This window comes from Aquarana catesbeiana, linkage group LG02 (assembly GCF_042186555.1).
Source record: "Aquarana catesbeiana isolate 2022-GZ linkage group LG02, ASM4218655v1, whole genome shotgun sequence".
NCBI classification, from domain to species: domain Eukaryota; kingdom Metazoa; phylum Chordata; class Amphibia; order Anura; family Ranidae; genus Aquarana; species Aquarana catesbeiana.
In genome coordinates, this window is record NC_133325.1 from 592,262,026 (window position 1) to 592,285,794 (window position 23,769).

The 23,769-nt window shown below is 42.9% G+C and overlaps 1 protein-coding gene across 1 annotated transcript; it reads right to left on the bottom strand.

Moving 5' to 3' along the window:
• Positions 1-3,105: 3,105 nt before the first annotated feature.
• LOC141130032 (uncharacterized) lies at positions 3,106-18,600 on the bottom strand. The gene is made up of 4 exons (XM_073618018.1): positions 18,154-18,600; positions 17,291-17,448; positions 10,413-10,548; positions 3,106-6,698 (listed from the first exon to the last, which is right to left on the bottom strand). Exons 2-4 carry the CDS (start codon positions 17,389-17,391, stop codon positions 5,961-5,963), a joined length of 975 nt encoding a protein of 324 aa, XP_073474119.1. The 5' UTR covers positions 17,392-17,448; positions 18,154-18,600; the 3' UTR covers positions 3,106-5,960.
• Between the last annotated feature and the right edge of the window lie 5,169 nt (positions 18,601-23,769).

The following is a 23,769-nucleotide window of genomic DNA, read 5'->3' on the forward strand; positions in this document are numbered from 1 at the left end:
CGGATGGAGGAGAGAGAAGAGGAGTGAGAGAGCGTGTTCGTCTCGCTCCAAGAGTATGAAGCCCCAGGGGTAACCCAGCTAGCCCACTTCTGTACTGGCAGTATTGGCAGCCTCTTGGCTACCACCTCTCCTGTGACATTGTCCCTGATTCATATGTCGACAGATGGCATTTTTATTGGATACCAAACAAAAGAAAATTTGTCTACAGTAGATGATTTGTCAGCTGTTCATCAGTTCATGGTGCAAGTAACGACATTTTACACAAGAGCTGTAGCTGCAATTAAAAAACGAATGCCTATTGGAAACAGAATTATTCAGCTGTTGGCTTTACTAAAACCTTTAAACAGGTCTACTGCAAATTCTGGGGACATTTTAGAACTTGCCAAGCATTTTCCTCAAATTGTTCCCCCATCTGAATTTGACGCACTGCATACTGAATTTATAGAATATCAAGTGACAGATTTTAGTGATCCTGAGACTCACACTTATGATTCTTTTTGGCACATGGTAGGACAAAGCTGCACTATCGATACAGACAATCTGAAAATACCTAAATTCCCACATCTGGTTAAATTTGCAAAAAATATACTTTCCCTTCCCCATGGGACAGCTGAGGTAGAACGTGTGTTCTCTTCTGTAAAGTTAATAAAAACTGATCATAGGAATAAACTTTCCACTCCAATGTTGGAAGGACTGCTGTCAGTAAAGAGTGGCCCAGGAAAGATTACTCAGCACATGATTGAAAAGGTTGACGTCACAATGTATGACCACAAGGTTGAAACTTTATCAAAACGTAAACATAAGCAACTGTGTGTGTCTTCTGCTGCTGGCAAGGACAAATATGATCTGGTGGTGGAGGAAGAGGAATGACTACAGAAAAATTTGATTCCTTTCTGATGTAATTGTACACCACATTTTAGACAGGAATATTCTGTTCTGTTACATTTAGATTATTTTCTCACATGGATTACTGTTGTGAAAATGATGGTGGATAACTGTCTCCACAAAAGCTGCTAAATGTGTCTTTACCAAAAAAAGTAATTTTGCTTCAGCTTTTGGAAGCTGTTCGTCACTGTTAAGAAAGTTTACACTTGTATTGTTGTCAAAGGGACAAAATTACATATTTACTAAATAGCAGTTGTCAGTGGAACTGGAGGTGAAGCCAAACCTTCACATGGGGACGCCTGTTCCATTGTCCACTGCTGCAAGGTTGAAGTAAATTCTTTCTCACTTTTGTAAAAATGCATTTCTATTTTGCCAGTTATGTTGAAAAGACTGTTTGTTTTTATTGCTGTCTGTGAGTGTTAGGCTGGATTGTGCATTTTTAGTGCATTTTGCAGATTTGCACTACAGAATGTGTTCCATAGGAAACCATGGTAAATGGACTGTAGTGCAAATCTGCAAAATGCAAAATGCACTAAAAATGCATAGGTGTGAATCCAGCCTTAGGGGGAGTTATTCTCTATTTTTGTCCTATTTACTTCTGTCACCAAAAGAGAACTTGATTCCAGAACATGAATAGAGGTGAATGTTCAAAATTTTGTGTGACCATATGGTGTATTGAAAATAATCAACTCTCTTTAAATTCACATTTTGTTGCTTAGTCTGAAATGAAGACAGTCAGTTTTCATTTTATCCAGCTGTATTTACTCATAGCATCCAAGTGAAGGATATAACACCAACATGTCCGAAAATAAAGCAAAAACTGAATCGGTGAGTTGGAAACTATCACAAATACCCTTGTCGGAGTCTAAAATGTGCAATGTTAGTAGAGACATATCCTAACAGACCAAAGGCTGAAATTAAATAAAAAAAGGTGTTTCAACAAAATACTGACAAAGGGGTGGTTCCTTTTTTAACTGTTCTGTTTGATTTTTTTTTGTGTGACATGTTGGTGTTTTTGGCTGACATGTTCTAAGAGGGGCTCCCCACTGACAACCAATGTAAGGATGTTTATGGGGCTCCCCATTGACAAGTTCAACCAGTGTAAGGGGGATGGTACTGGGGTTTTAACACTGACAGCCAATGTAAGGGGATGTTACTGGGGTTTTCCCACTGACAGCCAATGTAAGGGGATGTTACTGGGGTTTTCCCACTGACAGCCAATGTAAGGGGATATTCGTAAGGGCAGAAATAGTCAGCACAAAGCACCACATCCCATAGTAAATATGCAAACAAGAGAAAATGGGAAAGGGGGTTTAACCTCCCTGGCGGTATGATTATTTCGGATTTTAGGTGCTGAAAGCGGTACAATTATTTTGCATGGAAATTTGGCGTTTTATATTGTAGGTCTGTAAATCTTAACAATAACACACTTAAATCTGTCCAAACCAGAGTCTAGTAGATATCCCGGGTATGATAAAGTTTGAAACACAAAAACATAAATTATAATATAATAAATAAAAATAAATAATTAAAATAAATTTAAAAAAATAGTAATAAAATAAATTTCCCCACAATTCACTATCGCTCAATTCTGTAAGTGTTCTAATTTACTATCGCTGTTTTCTAGCTGGTCTAAAGCCACTTTTGACGTAAAGGGACACTTTTTGGTTGCTATGGACAATCTCCAGTTTCCAGGCAGAAAGAACAGTGTATATCATGTAAAACTGCATGCAGGGCATGGGCCAGAGCACTGGGGACAAAAGGGATGTGAAATCATTTCATACAGTACTGTAATCTGTAAGATTACAGTACTGTATGTGTTATGATTTTGACATTTTTTTTAATTTGCCGCCAGGCTCCGCCCCCGTGCGTCGCGCCGCTCGCAGGGAACGGAGCCTGGCACGGAGAGGCTTCGGAGGAGGACGGAGCCCTCGGACACTGCGGGGGACATTGCAGGATCCCGGGGACAAGGTAAGTAACGCCGCCCCAGGATCCTGCAATGCGATCCCGAGTGTGGCTCGGGGTTACCGCTAATGGTACTGAATTTTAACCCCGAGCCACACTCGGGAAAACCGCCAGGGAGGCTACGGTAAACACCCCAGGGATTTTTAAGGTGCTTAGAAACACTAGACAAAAAAGTTAGAGAAGAATGTACGCAATAATTCTAAAAAATGTAATTTTATTGAAAATTAACTCTAAAAACATGTGTCCCTAAAGAGAGAGAGACTCCATCATAAAAAGATAATACATTGATCACAGTAGTTAAACCCATTCATGGGCACATAGAAACAGAGCCACTTAATTCCGTAACAATCTGCCGCTCGACATGTTTCGCTCTAATATGAGCTTCTTCAGGAGTTTATGGCAAAGATTGTAGTGGGCTCTAGACAATGAATAAAAAAGACATATATGAGATATTAGGTTAAATCAGTTAACAATAAGAAAAGCTAACACCAGTAAGGTTTAGCAAAGTAATATATAGACATGAATATACACTTTTAATCATACATGCATGGGGCAATATTGAATATATTACAAAATGTATATGCAAGAGAAATAAAGTATTGATATTCATAGTCTTACCAGGCTGTCGTTTTCAGGCAATACACTGAAATTAGGATAAAATAGCTTGCTGCAGTACTTTCAATATAGAGGCTCTCATAATATGGATTCTCTGTCTTGATATGGCCACGGAGGGATATAAAGTTTTGTATATCCTTAAATTATAAAGTTTATCAAGAATTAATGAAGGGATAGAACAAGGGGCCCCCCTTAGTGTTAAAGTTTTAAAGGAAAAAAGTTTTTATCTTGAATAGAATCAATAATTATTTACTCGAAGCGCAAAAACACCTCCTAGCACACAATGAAGGCAATGACCATAGTGGATCAAAACATTATAGAGGAGCCCTGGTCAGGAATTGAGGAATAGGGCAGGAATGGAAATTCCCATGCAGCAGATTCTACAATAGAGACAATGAAAACATAGTACGAATTAGAGAGACTTGTTAGGAGAAGCTCAAGTCACAGTTTGACCTGGCAACACATGAGACACTTACTTGAGAAGATAGGCGGGCTAAGGAGCGATCCACACACTCCCTGTGGTGTGATGCCTGAGACAGAAGATGTGCGGTGTCTAACCGCCTTTATAATCCCTCCATCCCGCCAGGATGCGGACGTCAATTGAGAATGCCAGGCTACAACAGAAGGGAAGAACGCAGCGGCGTGATAAACCGACGCTCGCTGCGTGCGCGATCGGTAGTGCGCATGCACGGATCAATATAAATGTAATAGAGCCTAAAAAGCCAGCGACGCCATCTTTGAAGAGGGCAAATGCATGACAGACATAGCGGCCTCAGTGTGAATCACTAGATGGAATATAAATTGATAGAGCACAAGTATATAATAAAAAATATTTATATTAGAGAAAAAGAAAAAGAACAAAAGGGCTCAATAACCGAACAACTGTTGTTAAAGAATGGGCGCAGCATGATAAGAAAATTTCAAATTAAGGTATTGCTCCCATATATGCTGCAAAAGGGACTGACATCTCTAGTGCTCCCAATAGAGGAGCGATTGATTGTTCACTCGTCAAACTAGGTGCCCCGGGCGTCCATGTGGACCTGGATAGACAGAAATAACCATACATGAGAAACCACATTTATAATAAAGTATTATTGAAAAATGAACTAAATTATTGAGGTAAGGACAGCCTGTAAGGTAATAATATGAACCCAGTAGGGGGTTATTGCATAGGAAACCATAATATACATACAAATAAACCTGAAAAAAAATTTTTTGGCCGTAGGTATAAATATTCAGAAGAAGCAAGAAGCGTGTGCAGAAAAGAAAAGAACAGAGAAAAGAAAAAAAGAGAAAAGCAGAGTAGCATAAAATTAAGAAAAAGAAAACACTGATAAAAAATAGTGATGATAGTAATAAGTTTACAAAAATGGTTTGAAGCTGAATGCATCATTCATGCCCGGATATTTCAAAGCTGACAATTCATGGATCCAACGAGCCTCCTTCTGAAAGAGTAATTTATCATAGTCTCATCCCCTGTCACCAGGGGGGATGTGTTCAAGGGCAAAGAAATGCAGACAGCTACTGTCAAAATTATGTTGTAGGCCAACATGGCGGCTGATGGGAGTTTCCATTCTCTTTTTTTGTATCAAGGAAACATGATCCCTTATCCAGCAGAAGAAAGGTCGCTTGGTCTTGCCAATGTAAAACATTTGACATTCACATTGCATGATGTATACAATGCTTACTGATTGGCACATTACTTCAAAATTAGGTCTAAAAAGGCAGTATACTTCGTGCCGCCAAAATAAATCTACAGAAGTTGCAGTGATGACAAGGTCTACTACCTTTATTAGTCTCGCTAGCAACTTTCGTATGGCTTTCAAAGTGGCTATGTACCAGAGAGTCCCTCAGGGAACGAGAGCGCCTGAAGGTAATCTCCGGATGAGGTTTCAAATGCTTAGCAACCCTTTCATCCCCCATCAACAAGTACCAATATTTCTTTAGAATTTCACGTATTTGCAGGTGTTGGCTGGAAAAGCTAGTAATAAGTTGAACACCATTGTTGACTCTTGTTGTAAGACTACCGTTGCCCGAGACGATAGGCCAGCCCGGGGGTTTCAAGGGGTTTTTGTGAATCTTGGGGAGTGCATACAAAGTTGGTGTTCGTGGGGAGGAAACATTCAAAAATTCCCAGGTAGATTTATTTATAAGGCCTTTGCGATAAGCTGAGCCAATTAGATGCTGGTAATGATTAGTTGTTAGGGCAAGGTGATTGGATGATACCTTGCGGCACCATTCACGATTTTGGACCAACGCCAGCACCATGGTTTCGTACTGGCTGTTGTCCATCACCACCAAGTTCCCACCTTTGTCCGAAGGCTTAATCGTGATGTTTTTATTGAGTTGTAGCGATTTTAGGGCAGCCAGTTGGGGGGTGAGTCAAATTTGACTCTGATGTATTTCTCCACTTCGTCTCAATAATTTCTTTGGTCACTTGGCTTGTAAATGCCCAAACATTAGGATTCCCCTGTAGAGTAGGGAACCTCTGAGATTTAGGTTTGTAGTTCTGAGGTTTGGAGACAATGGGAGGACGACCTGATGGGGGTGGGGGAGGAGAGGGGCCAAGAGCCATGAGCCTCGAACAGGTCTGTTTCATCAAGGCCTCCCTCCTCCCACAGCTCCATCAGGTCCTCCATGGCTTTGATATCATTAATAGACATGCCCTTCCATAAGGGATTATCCAGAGTGGAGTCCTGAATGGAGGTGGCTGGTTTGTCATACAGGGTTTTGAACATAAGTTTTCTGGAAAATAAGTTAAGGTCTTTTATCAATTCGAATTGGTCCACCTTATGCATGGGACAAAAGGTTAAGCCCAAATTCAATACAGAGATCTGTTCCACCGAATGGGGGTAGGAAGACAAATTGATCACCTCGAATTGGCTTTCGGAGGTTTGGGATTCCCCAGGTCTGGACTTATAACTTTTTTGGACTCCGATATTGCTTGTGAAAAAAATCGGAGCTGAACAAAAATCCAGCTGTGAAGAGATAGCATTAGTGTTGCTTACCTGTGTAGAGGTCAGTGGTAGTGCGCTGTTAGTTGCACAAATATTAGTGATCGGTTCGGAGTGTCCCGGTGCATTCATGAGTGAATTTTTTACCGCACCAGCTCGGGTGACCATAGGTGCCTTAGTGTTGGGAGTGCGCCTGACTGTGCCTGCGAGTGCATTTCCTTTCAAGTGTTTGGGATTTGAAGAACCCTGAGATTTAGTGAATCGCGTAAATTCTTGTGCCTGTAATGAAGAAACAGAAGAGACAGATGAATCGGAATCATTAGGTTCACTAGTTCCTTGTCTAAACTGGCGTGTTGGATTATTCCGTTTTTTCCTTTTATAATTGTTGTGGGCCCAATTGTAGGCCTGTTTATTGTCATATGCCAATTTATCTCTAATATATTTCTTTTCTTTTGTTTTTAGAATTTCTGCGACGTAAATCTCTAAATTTGATTTGAGATCGTTTTCACGTATAGGGAAAAGCCCATCAGTGGTGATCAATTGGTTGTCCTGACATAATTTTTCGATTTCTTTATCAAGTTGGGAGAGTTCAATGGTATAGTGTTTACAGAGAAGCTCCATCATTTTCATGGAGCATCTCTGCAGGTTGTCCTCCCATTTAAGTTTGAATTCTGATTCCATCTGGGTAATAGTTGGAAAAATTTGAATTCTCAAACCCCACGGGGAAATATTTTCTTCTGTGTATTTCCAAAAAGGTCTTGATTTTTTCACGAGCATGCGTTGCAGTCTCGAGAAAAAACGTTCCATAGACAAGCCACCGCTAGAGGCATTCTGCTATTTGTGAATATGATCCATGAGGCTTTCAAAGGCATTTCCACAATAGTTGGCCATTTCTTAAATCTACAATCTACAATCTACAATGTTTTCATTGTCTCTATTGTAGAATCTGCTGCATGGGAATTTCCATCCCTGCCCTATTCCTCAATTCCTGACCAGGGCTCCTCTATAATGTTTTTATCCACTATGGCCATTGCCTTCATTGTGTGCTAGGAGGTGTTTTTGCATTTCGAGTAAATAATTATTGATTCTATTCAAGGTAAAAACGTTTTTCCTTTAAAACTTTAACGCTAAGGGGGGCCCCCTGTTCTATCCCTTCATTAATTCTTGATAAACTTTATCATTTAAGGATATACAAAACTTTATATCCCTCTGTGGCCATATCAAGACAGAGAATCCATATTATGAGAGCCTCTATATTGAAAGTACTGCAGCAAGCTATTTTATCCAAATTTCAATGTATTGCCTGAAAACGACAGCCTAGTAAAACTACGAATATCAATACCTTATCTCTCTTGCATATACATTTTGTAATATATTCAATATTGCCCCATACAGGTATGATTAAAAGTGTATATTCATTTCTATATATTACTTTGCTAAACCTTACTGGTGTTAGCTTTTCTTATTGTTAACTGATTTAACCTAATATCTCATATATGTCTTTTTTATTCATTGTCTAGAGCCCACTACAATCTTTGCCATAAACTCCTGAAGAAGCTCGTATTAGAGCGAAACATGTCGAGCGGCAGATTGTTACAGAATTAAGTGGCTCTATTTCTATGTGCCCATGAATGGGTTTAACTACTGTGATCGATGTATTATCTTTTTATGATGGAGTCTCTCTCTCTTTAGGGACACATATTTTTAGAGTTGATTTTCAATAAAATTAAATTTTTTTAGAATTATTGCGTACATGCTTCTCTACCTTTTTGTCTAGTATTTCTAAGCACCTTAAAAGTCCCTGGGGTGCTTACCTTAAACCCCCTTTCCCGTTTTCTCTTGTTTGCAATATAAGGGGATGTTACTGGGGTTTTCCCACTGACAGCCAATGTAAGGGGATGTTACTGGGGTTTTCCCACTGACAGCCAATGTAAGGGGATGTTACTGGGGTTTTCCCACTGACAGCCAATGTAAGGGGATGTTACTGGGGTTTTCCCACTGACAGCCAATGTAAGGGGATGTTACTGGGGTTTTCCCACTGACAGCCAATTTAAGGGAATGTTACTGGGATTTTCCCACTGACAGCCAATGTAAGGGGATGTTACTGGGGTTTTCCCACTGACAGCCAATGTAGGAATGTAACTGGGGTTTTCCCACTGACAGCCAATGTAGGGATGTTACTGGGGTTTTCCCACTGACAGCCAATGTAAGAGGGGATGGTATGGGGGGAAGACTTGATGTAAGAGGAAACTTTAATGTAAAGGATGAGTGGGGACTCTAATGTAAGGAGGACGCACACAGGGACAATGATGTGAGTACTTTCATGCAAGGATGGATTGAATGCTGATGTAAGTGGGATTTTTTTTTTATTTTTCACTTGGATGTTAAGTTGCACTGAGTAAATGCAGCTGGCTAAAACTGCATCGGTCTTCATTTCAGGCTTTTTTTTTTTTAAGGGGTGGTGATTCTTTTCTATACCCACTACAGGTGCCAAAAATATGGGTTATATTAACCCGCTCTAACGCTCTTACTAATTCAAAAATAAAAGAATATTTTATCTTGAAATCTCCTCTATATTACATTGGTTGTTTGTTGTATTTATGTGTAGCATAAATACTAAAATTTGCACTAAAAAATGTAATTTTTGTACGTTTTGGAAATGCCAGTAAAAATGTGGTTTTGCCAGTAAAATGTGGGTGTTGTGTCAGTGAATTTTATTCTGGTAGGTTGGCAACACTGCTTGGTGTAAAGGTATAATCAAGTGCTTCAGAGTGTGTCCAACATTCTCCTGAGAGATGACCCCACCGAAAAAGTGTCAGGAACCTAACCTTGGTCTCCTTAACTTAAAGGGGTTGTAAACATTAGTTCGTGTAAAGCAGGGATCTTCAAACTACGGCCCTCCAGCTGTTGCGAAACTACACATCCCATGAGGCATTGTAAAACTCTGAGATTCACAGACATGACTAGGCATGATGGAAATTGTAGTTGCTGAACAACTGGAGGGCCATAGTTTGATGACCCCTGGTGTAAAGGTATAAATAACATTGCATTAACAAAAACTGAAAAATAAAACAGTCATTAAAATAACAAAACTACAAGTTTTCATACACTGGGTAAGCGGAATGCAGGGAAGAATGGCTTGGTTCACTGCCAACATCTATATTTGATCCAGATTGGGTAGATGAGGGTGAACTGACTGGGTGTGGCTGCACATGCATTCTTTGAAAACCAGGATGAGATGGGAAAGGCATATACGTTGGTGGCGGTCCTGCGTATGGGTTCATGACAGGTTTGGCCTCATGGTACTGATGACTTGGCATTGGTTTATTCAAAGAGCCACTAGGTGTATTAAAACTCAGACCCCATGACTGAAATCTTGGATATGGGCATTGCTCTTTGCAAGCAGAAACTATATACGTAAGATAGGCATGTATGCCCTGACTTCAGTACGCTTATCAGGAGGAATCTCCCTGACTACACACAGTAACATTCTCAAAAAGATCACATCAGGGTCTGAGATGTTGAGGAATTCACCATATTTTGTGGCAGGGTTTTGTGATTGGTTTCTCATTTCTTTAATTATACGATCAAAATATTCCTCAAAAGGGGCTCTTGCTGATGTTCAACGAGTGGTGGAAGTAGACCGGACTCTCCTATTAAGATTTGCCTGCAAATAGATAGAACATATAGAATATGCTTCTGATGTTGAGGTCACACTTGGTGGACAGCATACTGATAAACCGGATGCTTGTCCAAATATTGAAGTCGTGTCAGAGCTTGCAGCACCTGTTTTGAATAGATCAGACAGAGGCACATGTTTTTGCCCCCAAAAAACGATGTCACTGTATTAGCAGCAAGACCTCCAAAGCCAGAAGTACTGATGTGGTACTTTGCCCAAAAAAAGAAGCTGTTGTACCAACACCAGCTGCCATTGTAATATGTAAGTAATAGTTTTTTTGTGGATGGAGGTTGTGACGTTTTGAAAATACATACCGCAGGTTCTTGATTGACTGGTTGATAATCTTGGGATGAAACTGTCTCTGAATTGGTTTCTTGACTTGGGTCAGCGTCATCATTTTCTGGTGATGAACTTGCATGCCTTGCTCTTGCAGGAACACTTGAGACAGTTCTAGGTAAGAATAACAACATTACAAGATTAAAAAAAAATACCATGGTTTTAGTGTTTACAGAATACTGTCATGTGTATACTACAGAATAGACCTCTATCTGGAGCTGGGGGAACATTAAAAAAAAAGGGGTTTAGACACCTTTCACACTGGAGCGCTGTGCTGGCAAGACGCAAACAAAAATCCTGCTAGCAGCATCTTTGGAGTGGTGAAGGAGCGGTGTGTATACCGCTCCTTCACCTCTCCAGCCCATTGAAATCAATGGGACCGTGCGGCTATACCGCCCACAAAGTAAAATAAATAAAGTTAAAATATAAATATATATATATATATATATATATATATATATATATATATATATTATATAGCACTAACTCATGGTGGAGCTGCTGGTTTAAAGCGTGCTGTTACCGTCACCTTCGTTACCTCTATTTCACCAAAACCAGGTCTAGGGTCCGTTGAGTTTAATACCAGACAATGGAGGCACCGGACACTTGAGTATCTTTTCCAATGCTTTAATAAACATAAACTGAAGGAAGTAGTAGAAAAGCGGTAGAAGGAGAGTTGCAGGGAAGTTCAAATACCTTTTCTTGGTGTAGTATTAGGAATTGAGAGCTTGCAGATGAATGTACTCTCTCTTTATAGTTGAATCTTTGCCCGCCTGGATAGGTTTCTCTCCCTAACCTAGCAGCCAGTACGCAGCACGAACAAAAGTCTCTGCCACAGACTTGATTGGAACAAAACCATTACGATCCTCTGCCACGGGATGTAATGGTTTATGATGAATAGCAAACACAGCACTAGAACCTTTAAGCCGACACGGCAGTACTATGCGGTAAGATTATTTTAGGATGCGTCCTCCAACCGAGTCACCAGGCCCCTCTCCAGACCAGCACTCTGCATGATCCTTCCATGACGGGTCCTCCCCTGGGATCTTCTCAGTTGTCCAGCTTCTTCCCATAGGACAGACAGCTCAGGACCATTCCTCTGCCACTGTGGTAGGCCCCAGACAGGCTTCTGGGCTTGCCCACACGCTGCAGCGACGTGGGCCTCCTGGACGGAGGACCACGAGGTAGTACTCCTAGCACATACCTGTCGGCCAGGAGGGCCAGCAGGTGGAACGAAAATGAAACCCTAAAACATGGCGTCTGTCCCATAAATACCCTCTCCCAGAATACAACTCGGAGGACCACCTCCACCGAGGACAGAGGAGCACTCATACACTTCAGCGTGTTGCCTTTCCAACACGACCCATGGTGACAACAACGCAGTGCGAAACTACATGCAACTCAGCCAAGCTGGAACAGAGGCAAATCTGACTATGTATGAACAGATAACCCACTAGATTCACCTATAAGCGGTAAATTGAAAATCTAGCGCTACATATACATATATATTATATATATATATATATATATATATATATATATTTGTAGTCAGAGTCCTCCTGTACCGACAATAGTGATTTACCAAGACCTGCGGTGTGCCTTGGTCTGATTGGTCGGTATACCTGAAAAGAGGGCAAAAGACACATGAGTAGGTGTGAAGCATAGAGAGTTTAATGAAAATGAGATAACAAAAGATCAATCCAACAAAGAGGCAAATGCCCTAATGACCTCCGTATGTGGTTCAGGAATGTACCTGCTAAAACAGGAGGATCTCCATCTCCCCATGTGCTTGATGATGAAAGGAGCTACCCCCTGTTTGGAAGTGGCAGATGCCGCCCCGATCCTGAAAGAGTGGCCGGTAAATAGTGTTAGATTTAAGCCTAATTTAGCGATCAGGATCCTAACATGTGCCATGAACTGTTTGGAAGTTAGAGGATCTAAGGGAAATGGCAACAATGGGCTGCCCGGTGAGGAAGTAGCCAGAAATCTGGAAAGTGAGTCCAGAACCTTGAACGGACACCATCTGCTATTGGTGCCGTAAAACTTGACCACATGACCTTGACCCACCTGTCTGGTTTTATTGTTGTTAAGCTGCAGGGCGAAATGGTCCGGATACCTACTGAGACTGCCCTTGGACAGGAAAGGTGCCTGAAGTTTGACCCGTGAAACCTCCCCTGGTCTGAGTAACCCAAAGAAACTTAAGTACACAGCAGCCTTAAGCACCAGACTGGGACCTATACCAAAAGGGGATGATGACAGTAAGTCCGAAATATCCCTTACCATCTGACCAGTGATAGGCAGTCTGGAAACCTGCACTTGACCCTGTGATTTCAGAATACCCCTCAACAAGGCCTTGAGAGGGTGAGCAGCAAAGATAGATGGACTAGAAGGGTCTTGAAGGGTCTTGAAATGCTGTACGCCTGCCAGATACAACTTGATGGTACTAGCGGACATAGCCAACACACTGTGGCAATAGGCCGCAAATGCCATTACAGATTTGATGTCCCACGGACAGCTAGAAGGATGAAGCTCCAAAAATTTTTGAAATTTCATCCAACCCATGGAGTACGTTTTGAAAGTGTTGCTGGATAAAGATGCGTTGGCCAAACCGATCGCCTGTGTCCAGAACCTTTTCAGTCCATGGTGAGCAGGGAAAATGGAGGAACCAGTTTGCCCACCCTCTCTGCTTCTGGGTGCTGCAAGAAAAATTTATCAAATTTAAAACGAGACAATGCATCAGCCGCCCTATTGAAATCCCCACTGATGAATTCCCCCTGGAAATGGAACCTGTAGGTCAAACCTAACCAAGTCAACCTGCGCAAGAAAGACATGATAACCAGGGACCCTGACCTGCCTTTGTTGATAATGTTGGCGGTAGCCAGATTGTCCGTGAAGAAAATCACTGAACTACCTGCCCAGCCTGGCCCCCAAGTGACAGCTGCCACCACAATCGGGTAGATTTCAAATAACGCTGAAGTCTGTGTAAATTTAGGTAAAAGGAAAACTTCCTGGGGCCAACGGCTAGCCAGCCATTCAACCCCACACATGGCGGCGAACCCCCCTGATGCAGCTGCATCAGTGAAAACCCTGGGCGATGTGCTGGAAGGCTGGGGAATGAGCAAAGAAATGCCATTCCAGTCCCACAGAAACTGGTCTCACATGACCAGATCAGCGCGTGCGTCCGCTAGCAAGCTGGCACCAGCAACACCCTCCTGAAAAAGGGGCAAAAGGGCCAGCAACCTAGAGACAAAAGCCCTACCTTGCGAAATGATCCTCATTGCATGATTTAGCATGCCCAAGAGTGACTGCAACTCCTGCTTTGAGCAGACTGGAGACCGGACGAATGCGTGTATGGTCTGCCGAATTCTGTCCAACTTCTCTTTGGGCAGACTAGCAATCATGCGATCGGAATCCAACATGATACCTCAAAATTTAATGATATTGGCAGGACCTTCCACCTTGTGAATTGCCAGTGGCACATTCAATTCCGCAAACAGATCCGTGAGACACTGCAAATCCCTGGGTGGCCGGCCAGGGTCCTCGACGAGCAAAAAATCACCAAGGTAGTGTACCACACCAAGACAACCTTTGCAGTGACCCAAGATCCAATGTAGAGCCTGGGAGAAAATGTCGAACAAACAGGGACTATTCTTTGACCCAAAAGTTAATTTGGTAGCAAAATAGTAATGGCCCCGCCACATGATGCCGTGCCATTGCCAAAGCACAGTACTAATAGGCAGAAGCTTGAAGGCATCAGCAATGTCAGCTTTTGACAACCAAGCCCCCTTACCCAACTGAAGAATGAGCTGAATGGCTGAATCCACAGAAGAAAATTTCAACGAAAATTCCTCAGAGGGGATCAGTGAATTGAGACTCGGAACGTGCGAAAAATGAGGTGCAGACAAATCATAAATAAGACGATGTTTATTAGAAAATTTTCCACACACAACCCCAATTGGACTGACCCTCCACATACTGAAAGGTGAAGACTTGAAAGGCCCAATCACAAACCCTTTATCCACCTCTATAGCCAACAGATCGTCTACTAGCGAAGCATGGTGGTCTGCGGACAAAAGATTGCTACATTGAAAGGTCTCAGTAGGCAAAGTGATTGACCCTGTGTGGAACCCAAACGTGAACCCATCTAACAGGAATTGCCCGACACCAGAGGATGGTGACCCTCTAGATAAGCCCCTAAAGTGGAAACCTCGACTCAGCTTAGTCATGCCGAACTGAAGGGTTTGACCAAACAGGAAGACTTGGGATGTGCCGAAAGCAATTAGAACACACGTGCAGGAGCCTACACTGGTTGTAATTGCAGCCGGAATGATTAAAATTGTTGCATACCTGCGATTTGCCTAAGAAATGGATGGTCCTACCCAACTTGTCCACCTGTCCGGACGGTCCTGTGGAGGACACACCGGCCCCTGCTTGCTAACCCCTGGCGGACCTGGGGCCTCAAAAACTGCACACCAAGCGGAAGTATGTGCAGAGGACTGGCAGGTGCTGCATACCGGAGACTTCTGGCTGGCAAAGTGCCTACAGAAAAGTTCCATGTCGATGTTGCTCCAACACATGACCACCTGGAACTGAGCCCAAGTGGCCACCGCTTTGGCCAAGAAAGAGTGGTGATAGTCGTAAAAACTACACCCTCTGTACTTGTGCGCTAGAGCCACCACCTTGTGAAGACACAAATCTAACTCCACCCTCCTATCCGGACTGACCGCACAAATGATAGCACGAATTCCGCCACACTAAGCTTGTGGTTGAGCCTGGGATCTTTGGTTTTTAAGACAACCGACACATCACCGCAAGCATAGGACTTGTTTTCCGTGATATCTTGTGAAGCTATCAGCAGGGAAGCCAAATTAACGTCCTTCCCTTCCAATATGTCTTTCTTAAGGTTGGCAGGAATGAAATGAGATGGCGAAACAGATGGGAAAGTTGCTAAAGGTGATGGAGTTGCCACCGGCAAGGAAACAGCAACATAACCTGCAGGAACACTGGGAAGAACTAGAGCTGGGGGTACAGGTGACACCTAGGTTCTAGCCGCATGTGCTTCCACCACCTCCATTCTGTCCTGCATCTGAGACATGGATGTGGAAAGTGTATTTAGCAATGCATGGATCTGCGTGAGCGAATTGTGCACCGACACCTGACTTAAACTGGTAGAAGGGAGTGGCTGCACCAGATTGGGGAACAATAACCTAAAAAGTTCCGCCTTCCTGGCCGTAGCTGGAAAAGAAATGACCTTACGACGAAGTTCTGCCATGAGCCTGGGCACAGTCCAACTTCTTAGTGACGGGGTGCTGCCCTGCTCCGAACCCCCAGTAAGGGATGGAGGAATCAAGGCGAACTCATCGCTTTCTGACACGTGTGACATGGTTGAATCTAAGATGAAAAACAAGAAACATTTGAGAAAAATACGTACCGCCCATCCAACCCTCCCCCCACCCCTCCCCCTAAATGATCAGACTTGAGAAACGTGGGTGCAGTAATGTGCCAAACAGCACGTGAATGAAACTTAATGCGCAACCACCCTACGTGTGTGTACTGAGTGAGCCCGAGCAACCTGTAGCGCCAAGACAGGCAATTGAAAACGAACACTCAGGGCTACAAGTACCCACAGAGCGTGGTCGGTACAAAAATGAGAATAGGAAGTGAAAGTGCAACGTATGACGTATAAATGTCGGTCGAGAACCTGTATTGACACTTACAAGTGAATTCTGGTCCGTAAGGATCTAAAGTCGTGATAGATCCTGATTTGTGAACTGACTGTAACCCTTCGTGACCCAGAATGACAAACACACACCTGTTGCTTTTGGCGTAAAAGCTGGGTCAACATGAACGAATCACCCGCGAGGTGATGCACCTAAACGGAAATTGACAGACAGGAAAACCAAACTAAAACACTTACCCAGCAAAAGAAATGTGTCCAACAACAACCCCTGACAAACCTACTGCTCCAACCCTCCTTGGACTTTCTCTTTTTTTTTTTTTTTCCAAAACCTGAACACACCTGATGCTTCCTGAGCAACACAATGATCCCTGTGAACAAACACTGTACAGGAACAGAACCTGAAAAATAAACATGAGAAATGCCATGTCAGCAAGGACACCCCAGACATGCCGTGGCAACCCCCCCCCCCGCAGTACATAGCCCACCAGAAGGAGTGGCGCTGTACTAGACCCCCTGCGCAGAGCCTGCCCATGCCTGCAGACCCACACACAGAATGCAGGCCAAATACAGGGAGCGATTCCTGCTGTGATCACCCCCTCCCCCAAGCCTCGTCCGAACCTCCAGTGACCAGACCACATAGAGAAGGGTCCCCCCATCCCCCAGCATACCTGGGGGCCACTCAGATGTGCCCCCCCTCCAGGACTGCAGCTGTCCAGGATGACCCAGCCCGCTGAGCCTTTGCACCTTGATGAGAAAACCTGGCCAGCCTGCAACCCCCTCCCGCACCCCCCGGCAGTCAAACTATGCATCCATGCCCACTGAGCATAAAGTGACTGGCCGCCCCTCCCCCTTCCTCGGCCGCCTGATCTAGGCAAGCGTATAAGTCACATGCCCTGACACCCCTCCGAGCCATCGAAGAGGGGCACCCCCCTCACCTACCTTCCGCCCACATGACTGGATGACTCTACAAGGTGCTGCGGTGCACGGAGATGAGTGAATCCACCGGAAATGACGTCGGCAACCCGGAAGTTGAGCCGACGCTGAAACGCTGAACCCGGCTGTGAAGGAGGGCTATATAGCCCTGGACTCCTCCCACAAATGCAGCCTTTCAAAATATTATATATATATATATATATATATATATATATATATATATATATATATACATACACTTACGAGCGCATCTCGGAGGTGTGCCTCAAAAGTGACAAATCCTGTACATGGGGGTTAGGCCTACGACGAGTTGTGGGTGCTTCTATCTGCAGACCTCTCTTCATTTAGTTCCTTCTTGTACCAGTCGCGTAGGGACCTCCATCATGTATAAACCTCCTTTCCTGCAATATATATTTCATTGTATAAATTTGTTATATATCAAACATAACGCATGTTAGGAACAGAAGTTGAGAGAGATCTGCTCTCACCCCCCACCCAAGTAACACTTCTAGGGGAGACACCAACCATTTGATTTCCCATTAGTATTGACCCCTTTCACTGCCAGTGACATGAATACAGTAATCAGTGGCTATTTTTTAACTGTGACTGCTACTGTCACTGGTCCCATAAAAAAAAAGGTCAAAAGTGTCCAATCTGTCTGCCAAAATGTCGCTGTCTCTCCCGCAAATTTTTTTTTCCGCGGATCACCTTACTAGTACAGACAAAAAAAATACAAATGCTATAAGATTGTAAGCTCTTCTGAGCAGGGCCCCTCTTAATCCTCTTGTATTTTATTGTATTATAACTGTATTGTCTCCCTTTTATATTGTAAAGCGCTGCGTAAACTGTGTTGGCGCTATATAAATCCCGTATAATAATAATAACAAACCTTTCCCAAAGACACTGTATTTGTGTAGAAAAAAAAAACGAACAATTTTGGTTTGTAGCATTGCACAATTGTCAGTGATGCAGTGCTGTATCGCCACAAAATGGCCTAGTCATTTAGGGGGTAAATCTTCAGCTTGTGGTTAAAGTTTGGTTGGTATGGGAAACAGCTATGATGCATGTGTAACCTGCTACATAGACACAACAAACGTTGCACTCACCTCATTTATCCTGTTCAGTTGCAGACATATCGTCCCAGTTCGGTGTGACAAATCTGTATACTTCCTCCCATTTTGATCTCTTCAACACTCGGTCGGCATATCCTGGGCATTCTGAGTCCCATAACACCGGTCTGGCATACACCAGTGCTATAATGGCCTCATGGGAGATATCTCATGCCGCCATACTACCTTCTCCTCTCTCCTCTATCCCTCTGAACTTCCTGTGTCATTTCCCAAGTATACCTACTGATTATGATGTGCTTCCTGTTGTTCTTTTTTTTTTTCTCATGCTGCTATCCGCAGTTGACACAAAAGACTGAGATTACCTGCGGTTATGTGCATATAGCTGCACTAAATCGTTCCTGGACACAGCAATTCTATTTTTTCTATCCTCACCAAATCGCATGTAACTAAATCGCAGCTAAACTCAGTGTGTGGATGGGGCCATAGGAAAGCATTGTGTGCTTTTAGCTGCGGTAGAAAACTAGAAAATCCGAAGCTGAAAGCACAATTCTATCCGTCCGTGTGAAAGGGGCCTAAGTGTAACTTAACGGCAACAGGTCTCATTCCCTGACAGACAAGTCTGTGCTATGTGGCAGAGTTGTGTAAATATCAGGACTGGGTGGGCAGCAAAACAAATCCTTTGGCAAGTGAAACATTATCCAAATGTGTATAGTAGGAGTAGGAGGATTCCACATTCATGCCTCCCAAATTTAGAACTTAAGAATGAGGGACGCTTCAGGGAGGTAGTGACCTGCGATGGGCATAGCACACTGCTGCAAAAAGTAAATGTCGCCAAACTGTTAACTGTGGAAGGGGCCTAAGGAGTATAGTTAAACAAAACCAAGGCTTCCTTGTACCTATAAAATATTCTTTGATTGCTGTGCCACAAGCAAGAGTCCCACAGACACATATAAACCTTAGCACAATCAATACACACTGAAAATAGATAGAGTTAACACTTTGCCTGAACCCACCTTAACCACCTTAACCAGTCCATTATAATACTATGTCTGGGCAGAAGCACTGTTATCTCGGGTGGACGTTATATGACATCCTCCCAGTTGCACGCCTTGTGTATGCCCTAGTGGCCGCATAGTGGCGCTATCTGTCACAGAACACACATCGTAGTACTGGGCTGACCCTGGTATCATGTGATTGCTGTGACCAATTGCCTTTCACTAGATCAGCCTTTTTCGACCAGGGTGCCCAGCACCCTGGTGTGCCTTGCGGTTTCTTCAGGAATGCATTGGCAAAATGCCTAAAAATTGCCCAAAAATGTATACAAGACAGCAGGTGGATCTCATCTGCCTTTTAGTTACACAAAGCCACAGGTTTTTATTGTGCACCATTTCAACCTTCCAGCCACCGGCATCCTAAACGAGTGGTGTTGATCACTTACACAGCATTCTTGTTTGACTTTCCCCTACCCCTCTCCATCAACACTGGGGTCACATCAGCTGAGTGATGGAAAGAAACTGAGGGAGAGAAGAAACATTGGAATACTAGTTGGTACTAGTGTGCAGTATTTGCTTTAGAAGAATAAATCACCTCTATTGTTGGGTGTCCTACGCATGGATGTTGATGCATTATGTAAAACTATTAGAATAGTTTTTTTTTACATTTTAGAATAGGGTGCATCGAGACTGTACATAATTTTAAAGGGTGCCTTGGCTGAAAAAAGGATGAGAAAAACTGCCCTAGATCAACTGTGGGTATAAGATTGTGCACATGGAAGATTTCTATTTGTGTTTTTTTCCTCTGTGGGTTGAACTGGATGTACTTTTTTCAACCAGACTAACTATGTAATTATGTCATTTGTCATAAATCCTTTGCCAAGTATTACATTAACCACTTCAATACAGGGCACTTTCACCCCCTTCCTGACCAGGCCATTTTTTAGCTTTTAGCGCTGTCGCATTTTTAATGACAATTGCGCAGTTATGCAACATTGTACCCAAATTTTTTTTTCTATCTTTTTATTCACACAAATAGAACTTTCTTTTGGCGGAATTTAATCACTGCTGGAATTTTTATTTTTTACAAACAAAAAGTTTTTCTTATTTTCTGTCAGTAAATTTAGTAAATTAGTAATTTTTCTCCTTCACTGATGTGCGCTGATGAGGCTGCACTGATTATTATTATACAGGATTTATATTGCGCCGACAGTTTACGCAGCGCTTACTGATGGGCACTGATTGATAGACTGCACTGATGGGTACTGATGAGGTGGCACTTATTGGCACCGATAGGTGGCACTGATATGCGGCACTGGTGGGCACTGATAGGTGGCCCTGGTGGGTACTGATAGGTGGCAGTGGTAGGCACTGATGGGCAGCACTGGTTGACAGTAGGGATGGGCTATCTGTTCGACTCGAACATGAGTTAGACTCAAACATTGTATGTGTGACTCCGCCCCCTCTGATGCAAAGCAGGATTCCCGTTGCATCAGAGGGGGCGGGGTCACCCGTACACGTCACTGGGAAACCCTGGCATTTCCCCTTGTCAGAGGGGGATGGGGGGGTCAAGTGACCGGTGGCCCCACCCTCAGCTACATAAGAGCTGTAAAGCTAGCGCCACGTCATTGGCTGGGTGCCTCCGGTGGAGGCAGGATCCTGTGCGTGTTCCTCGCTGGAGATCATCTATCGCTGGAGATTGAGAATTGGATTACATTGCTGGAGTAGGAGCATGGATTTATTGGATTACATCGCTGAAATCTCTTTTTTGTTTTTTTATTTTTAATAAAGGACTTGTCCCAAGCCGTCTCCTGTGTTTTTTTAACATTTTGACACTTTCTTTTTGTGAAATGGTAGGGGTATCTAGGTGTCTAGGTGTCCCCTTTGTTAAAAGGTGTTTCCAGATTCTGATAAGCCCCCTGCCCGCAGACCCCCACAACCACCGGGCAAGGGTTGTGGGGATGAAGCCCTTGTCCATCAATATGGGGACACCCTCCCCATGTTGAGGGCATGTGGACTGGTTCGGTTCAGGAGGGGGGCACTCTCTCATTCCCCCCTCTTTTCCTGTGGCCTTCCAGGTTGCGTGTTTGGATAAGGGTCTGGTATGGATTTTTGGGAGAGTCCCACGCCATTTTCTTTTAATTTTGGCGCAGAGTTCCCCTTAAAATCCATACCAGACCTTTTTGGGGGGGAAGCCCACACCATTTTTTTTTTTAATTTTGACGCGTAGTTCCCCTTAATATCCATACCAGACCTGAAGGGCCTGGTAATGGAATTTTGGGGGACCCCCACGCATTTTTTTTTTAAATTTTTCAATGACTTTCAATGACTTCTATGTGTATTGTCGGGACCGGCACTAGGGCTAGTACTTTTAAATGACTTTTTTTTTCTTTAGAAATGTCATTTTGCTCTCGGACTGTTATAAACACGGGAAACATGTACTACTTTACAGGCATACTATAGACACCCCCCAGGTACGAAATTTAAAGGAATATTTCACTTTTATAGTTTCACTTTAAGCATTATTAAAACCACTGCTCCCGAAAAAACGGCCGTTTTTAAAACTTTTTTTGCATTGATCCATGTCCCCTGGGGCAGGACCCAGGTCCCCAAACACTTTTTATGACAATAACTTGCATATTAACCTTTAAAATTAGCACTTTAGATTTGTCATGTTTGTGTCCCATAGACTTTAACGTTGTTCGAACAAATTTTTTGCCTGTTCGCATGTTCTGGATGCAAACTGAACAGGGGGGTGTTCGGCCCATCTCCAGTGGACAGTGATAGGTGGCATGGATATGCAGCACTGATGGGCACTGATGGGAGGTGCTGATGGGCACCGATGGGCGGTGCTGATGGGCACCGATGGGCGGTGCTGATGGGCAGCACTCATGGGCACTGATTGGCAGCACTGATGAGCAGGCACTGATGGGAGGCACTGACTGGCATCACTTATGGGCACTGATTGTTGGCACTTATGGGCACTGATTGGTGGAAATGCTGGGGCTTTCCTCTAATCAGGGAACTTTGCGAGGAGATGCAGCTGATAGGCACTCCTCACCACACACTCTGCCAGTGTGAGGCGAGGAGAGGCGATTCATGGGCCTTCCGTATTTACTGTATTTATTGACACAGCCAATCACATGGTTAAAGAGCCACGGCTCTTTACAAAGATCGGGGTCACTCGTGTCCTAGCAACACGGTACGGCCACGATTGTTGCTCTGCTCGCTCCCGCATCGCGTGATAGTGGCCGTTCTGGGGCACTGTCATATGACGTCCTGCCAGAACAAGAGCCGCACCATTCCTCCGTCATTTGACAGTGGGCGGGCGGCAAGCAGTTAATAAACAGATTAACGCTAATCAGTGTGATTGTGAACATTTTGAAATACTCTTCAATGCTCATGAAAAGTAAAATAGCGTTCTGTTTGACTACTAGAACTGAATTACTTTAATTTAAAAATGTCAGGCTTTTTGTGGCAGAAACTGATTATCTCCATGAATATGATTCAATAGCACAAAATGTAAAAAACAAATATATTATTGCTAATTAAAAAAAAAAGCTGCAGTATTTTAAAAACTATAGAAAATCTTTGTCACATTCGGTACATTTGTAATATTAAAGAAATTATAGAAATGATTTAAAAAATAAAGTTAAAAATATCTATTTATGCAACTTAGGTACTGGAAGTCAATATACACCAACATAGAAAAACTTTTCAGAAAATAATGAATGTCAGCCATAGAACATAAAATAGTTTGTAGGGCATGTAACTATATCAGTTGTATACAATGGTTTTATTTAAAGCCAATCATCATGTACTATTGTGAGCTCTGTGATTGGTCAGTGATTACATGTGCAGGTCCAATCACAGCGGAATTGTACCATGTGATAGCTGTGGCCAATCACAACTATCACAATGGAACATACACAAAGAAAAATGATTTAGATATTATAATATATTTCGCGCAATATTAAAAGTAAATAAGAATCAAAATAGTGGAACAGTATAATCAAACAAATGAATTAGTGACAATGGTGATAGTGGTGGATATAGCCTTTACTGCAAGGACCAATTGTCTCTATGTTGCAGTTAATTGCTATGGCCACTATCTCCTAATGGTGACGATGTATAATACAATAAAGTGCATCTAGGTGAACGTGTTATATATTTAAAATTAATTTGTGAAACAATAATAGTGCAAGTGGCATAAGCAGCCTATATTTACCAGGACCTATTGTCTCCATTTTAAAATATTTTCCTGTGGTCACTAGTATCAAATGGTGGTGGTAGTGCAAGTGGTGCAATCAAAATGCTATCAAAAATGGATACCGTAATATCCTGCGGTCATTGATAACAAATTGTTAATGATGAGTGCAAATGGTGCAATAGATATTATCATAAAACACCATAATCATATGAAATATAGACATAATAATTAAGAGTAAATACAAAAAGTACACATTGGTGCTAAATTATAGTGCAGGTAAATAGGATAAAGTCCTCTGGAGAAATAGATGGGGTAAAAATAACAGCCAAAGAGTCTATGGATATGTAAGGGATTCTTCTAATCAATACTGGCACATATAGTATAATGAGTATGTGACCCTGCTGATGGTGTCTCCTGTGTGTGGTCTCACAGAACCCTCACCTTCAAACT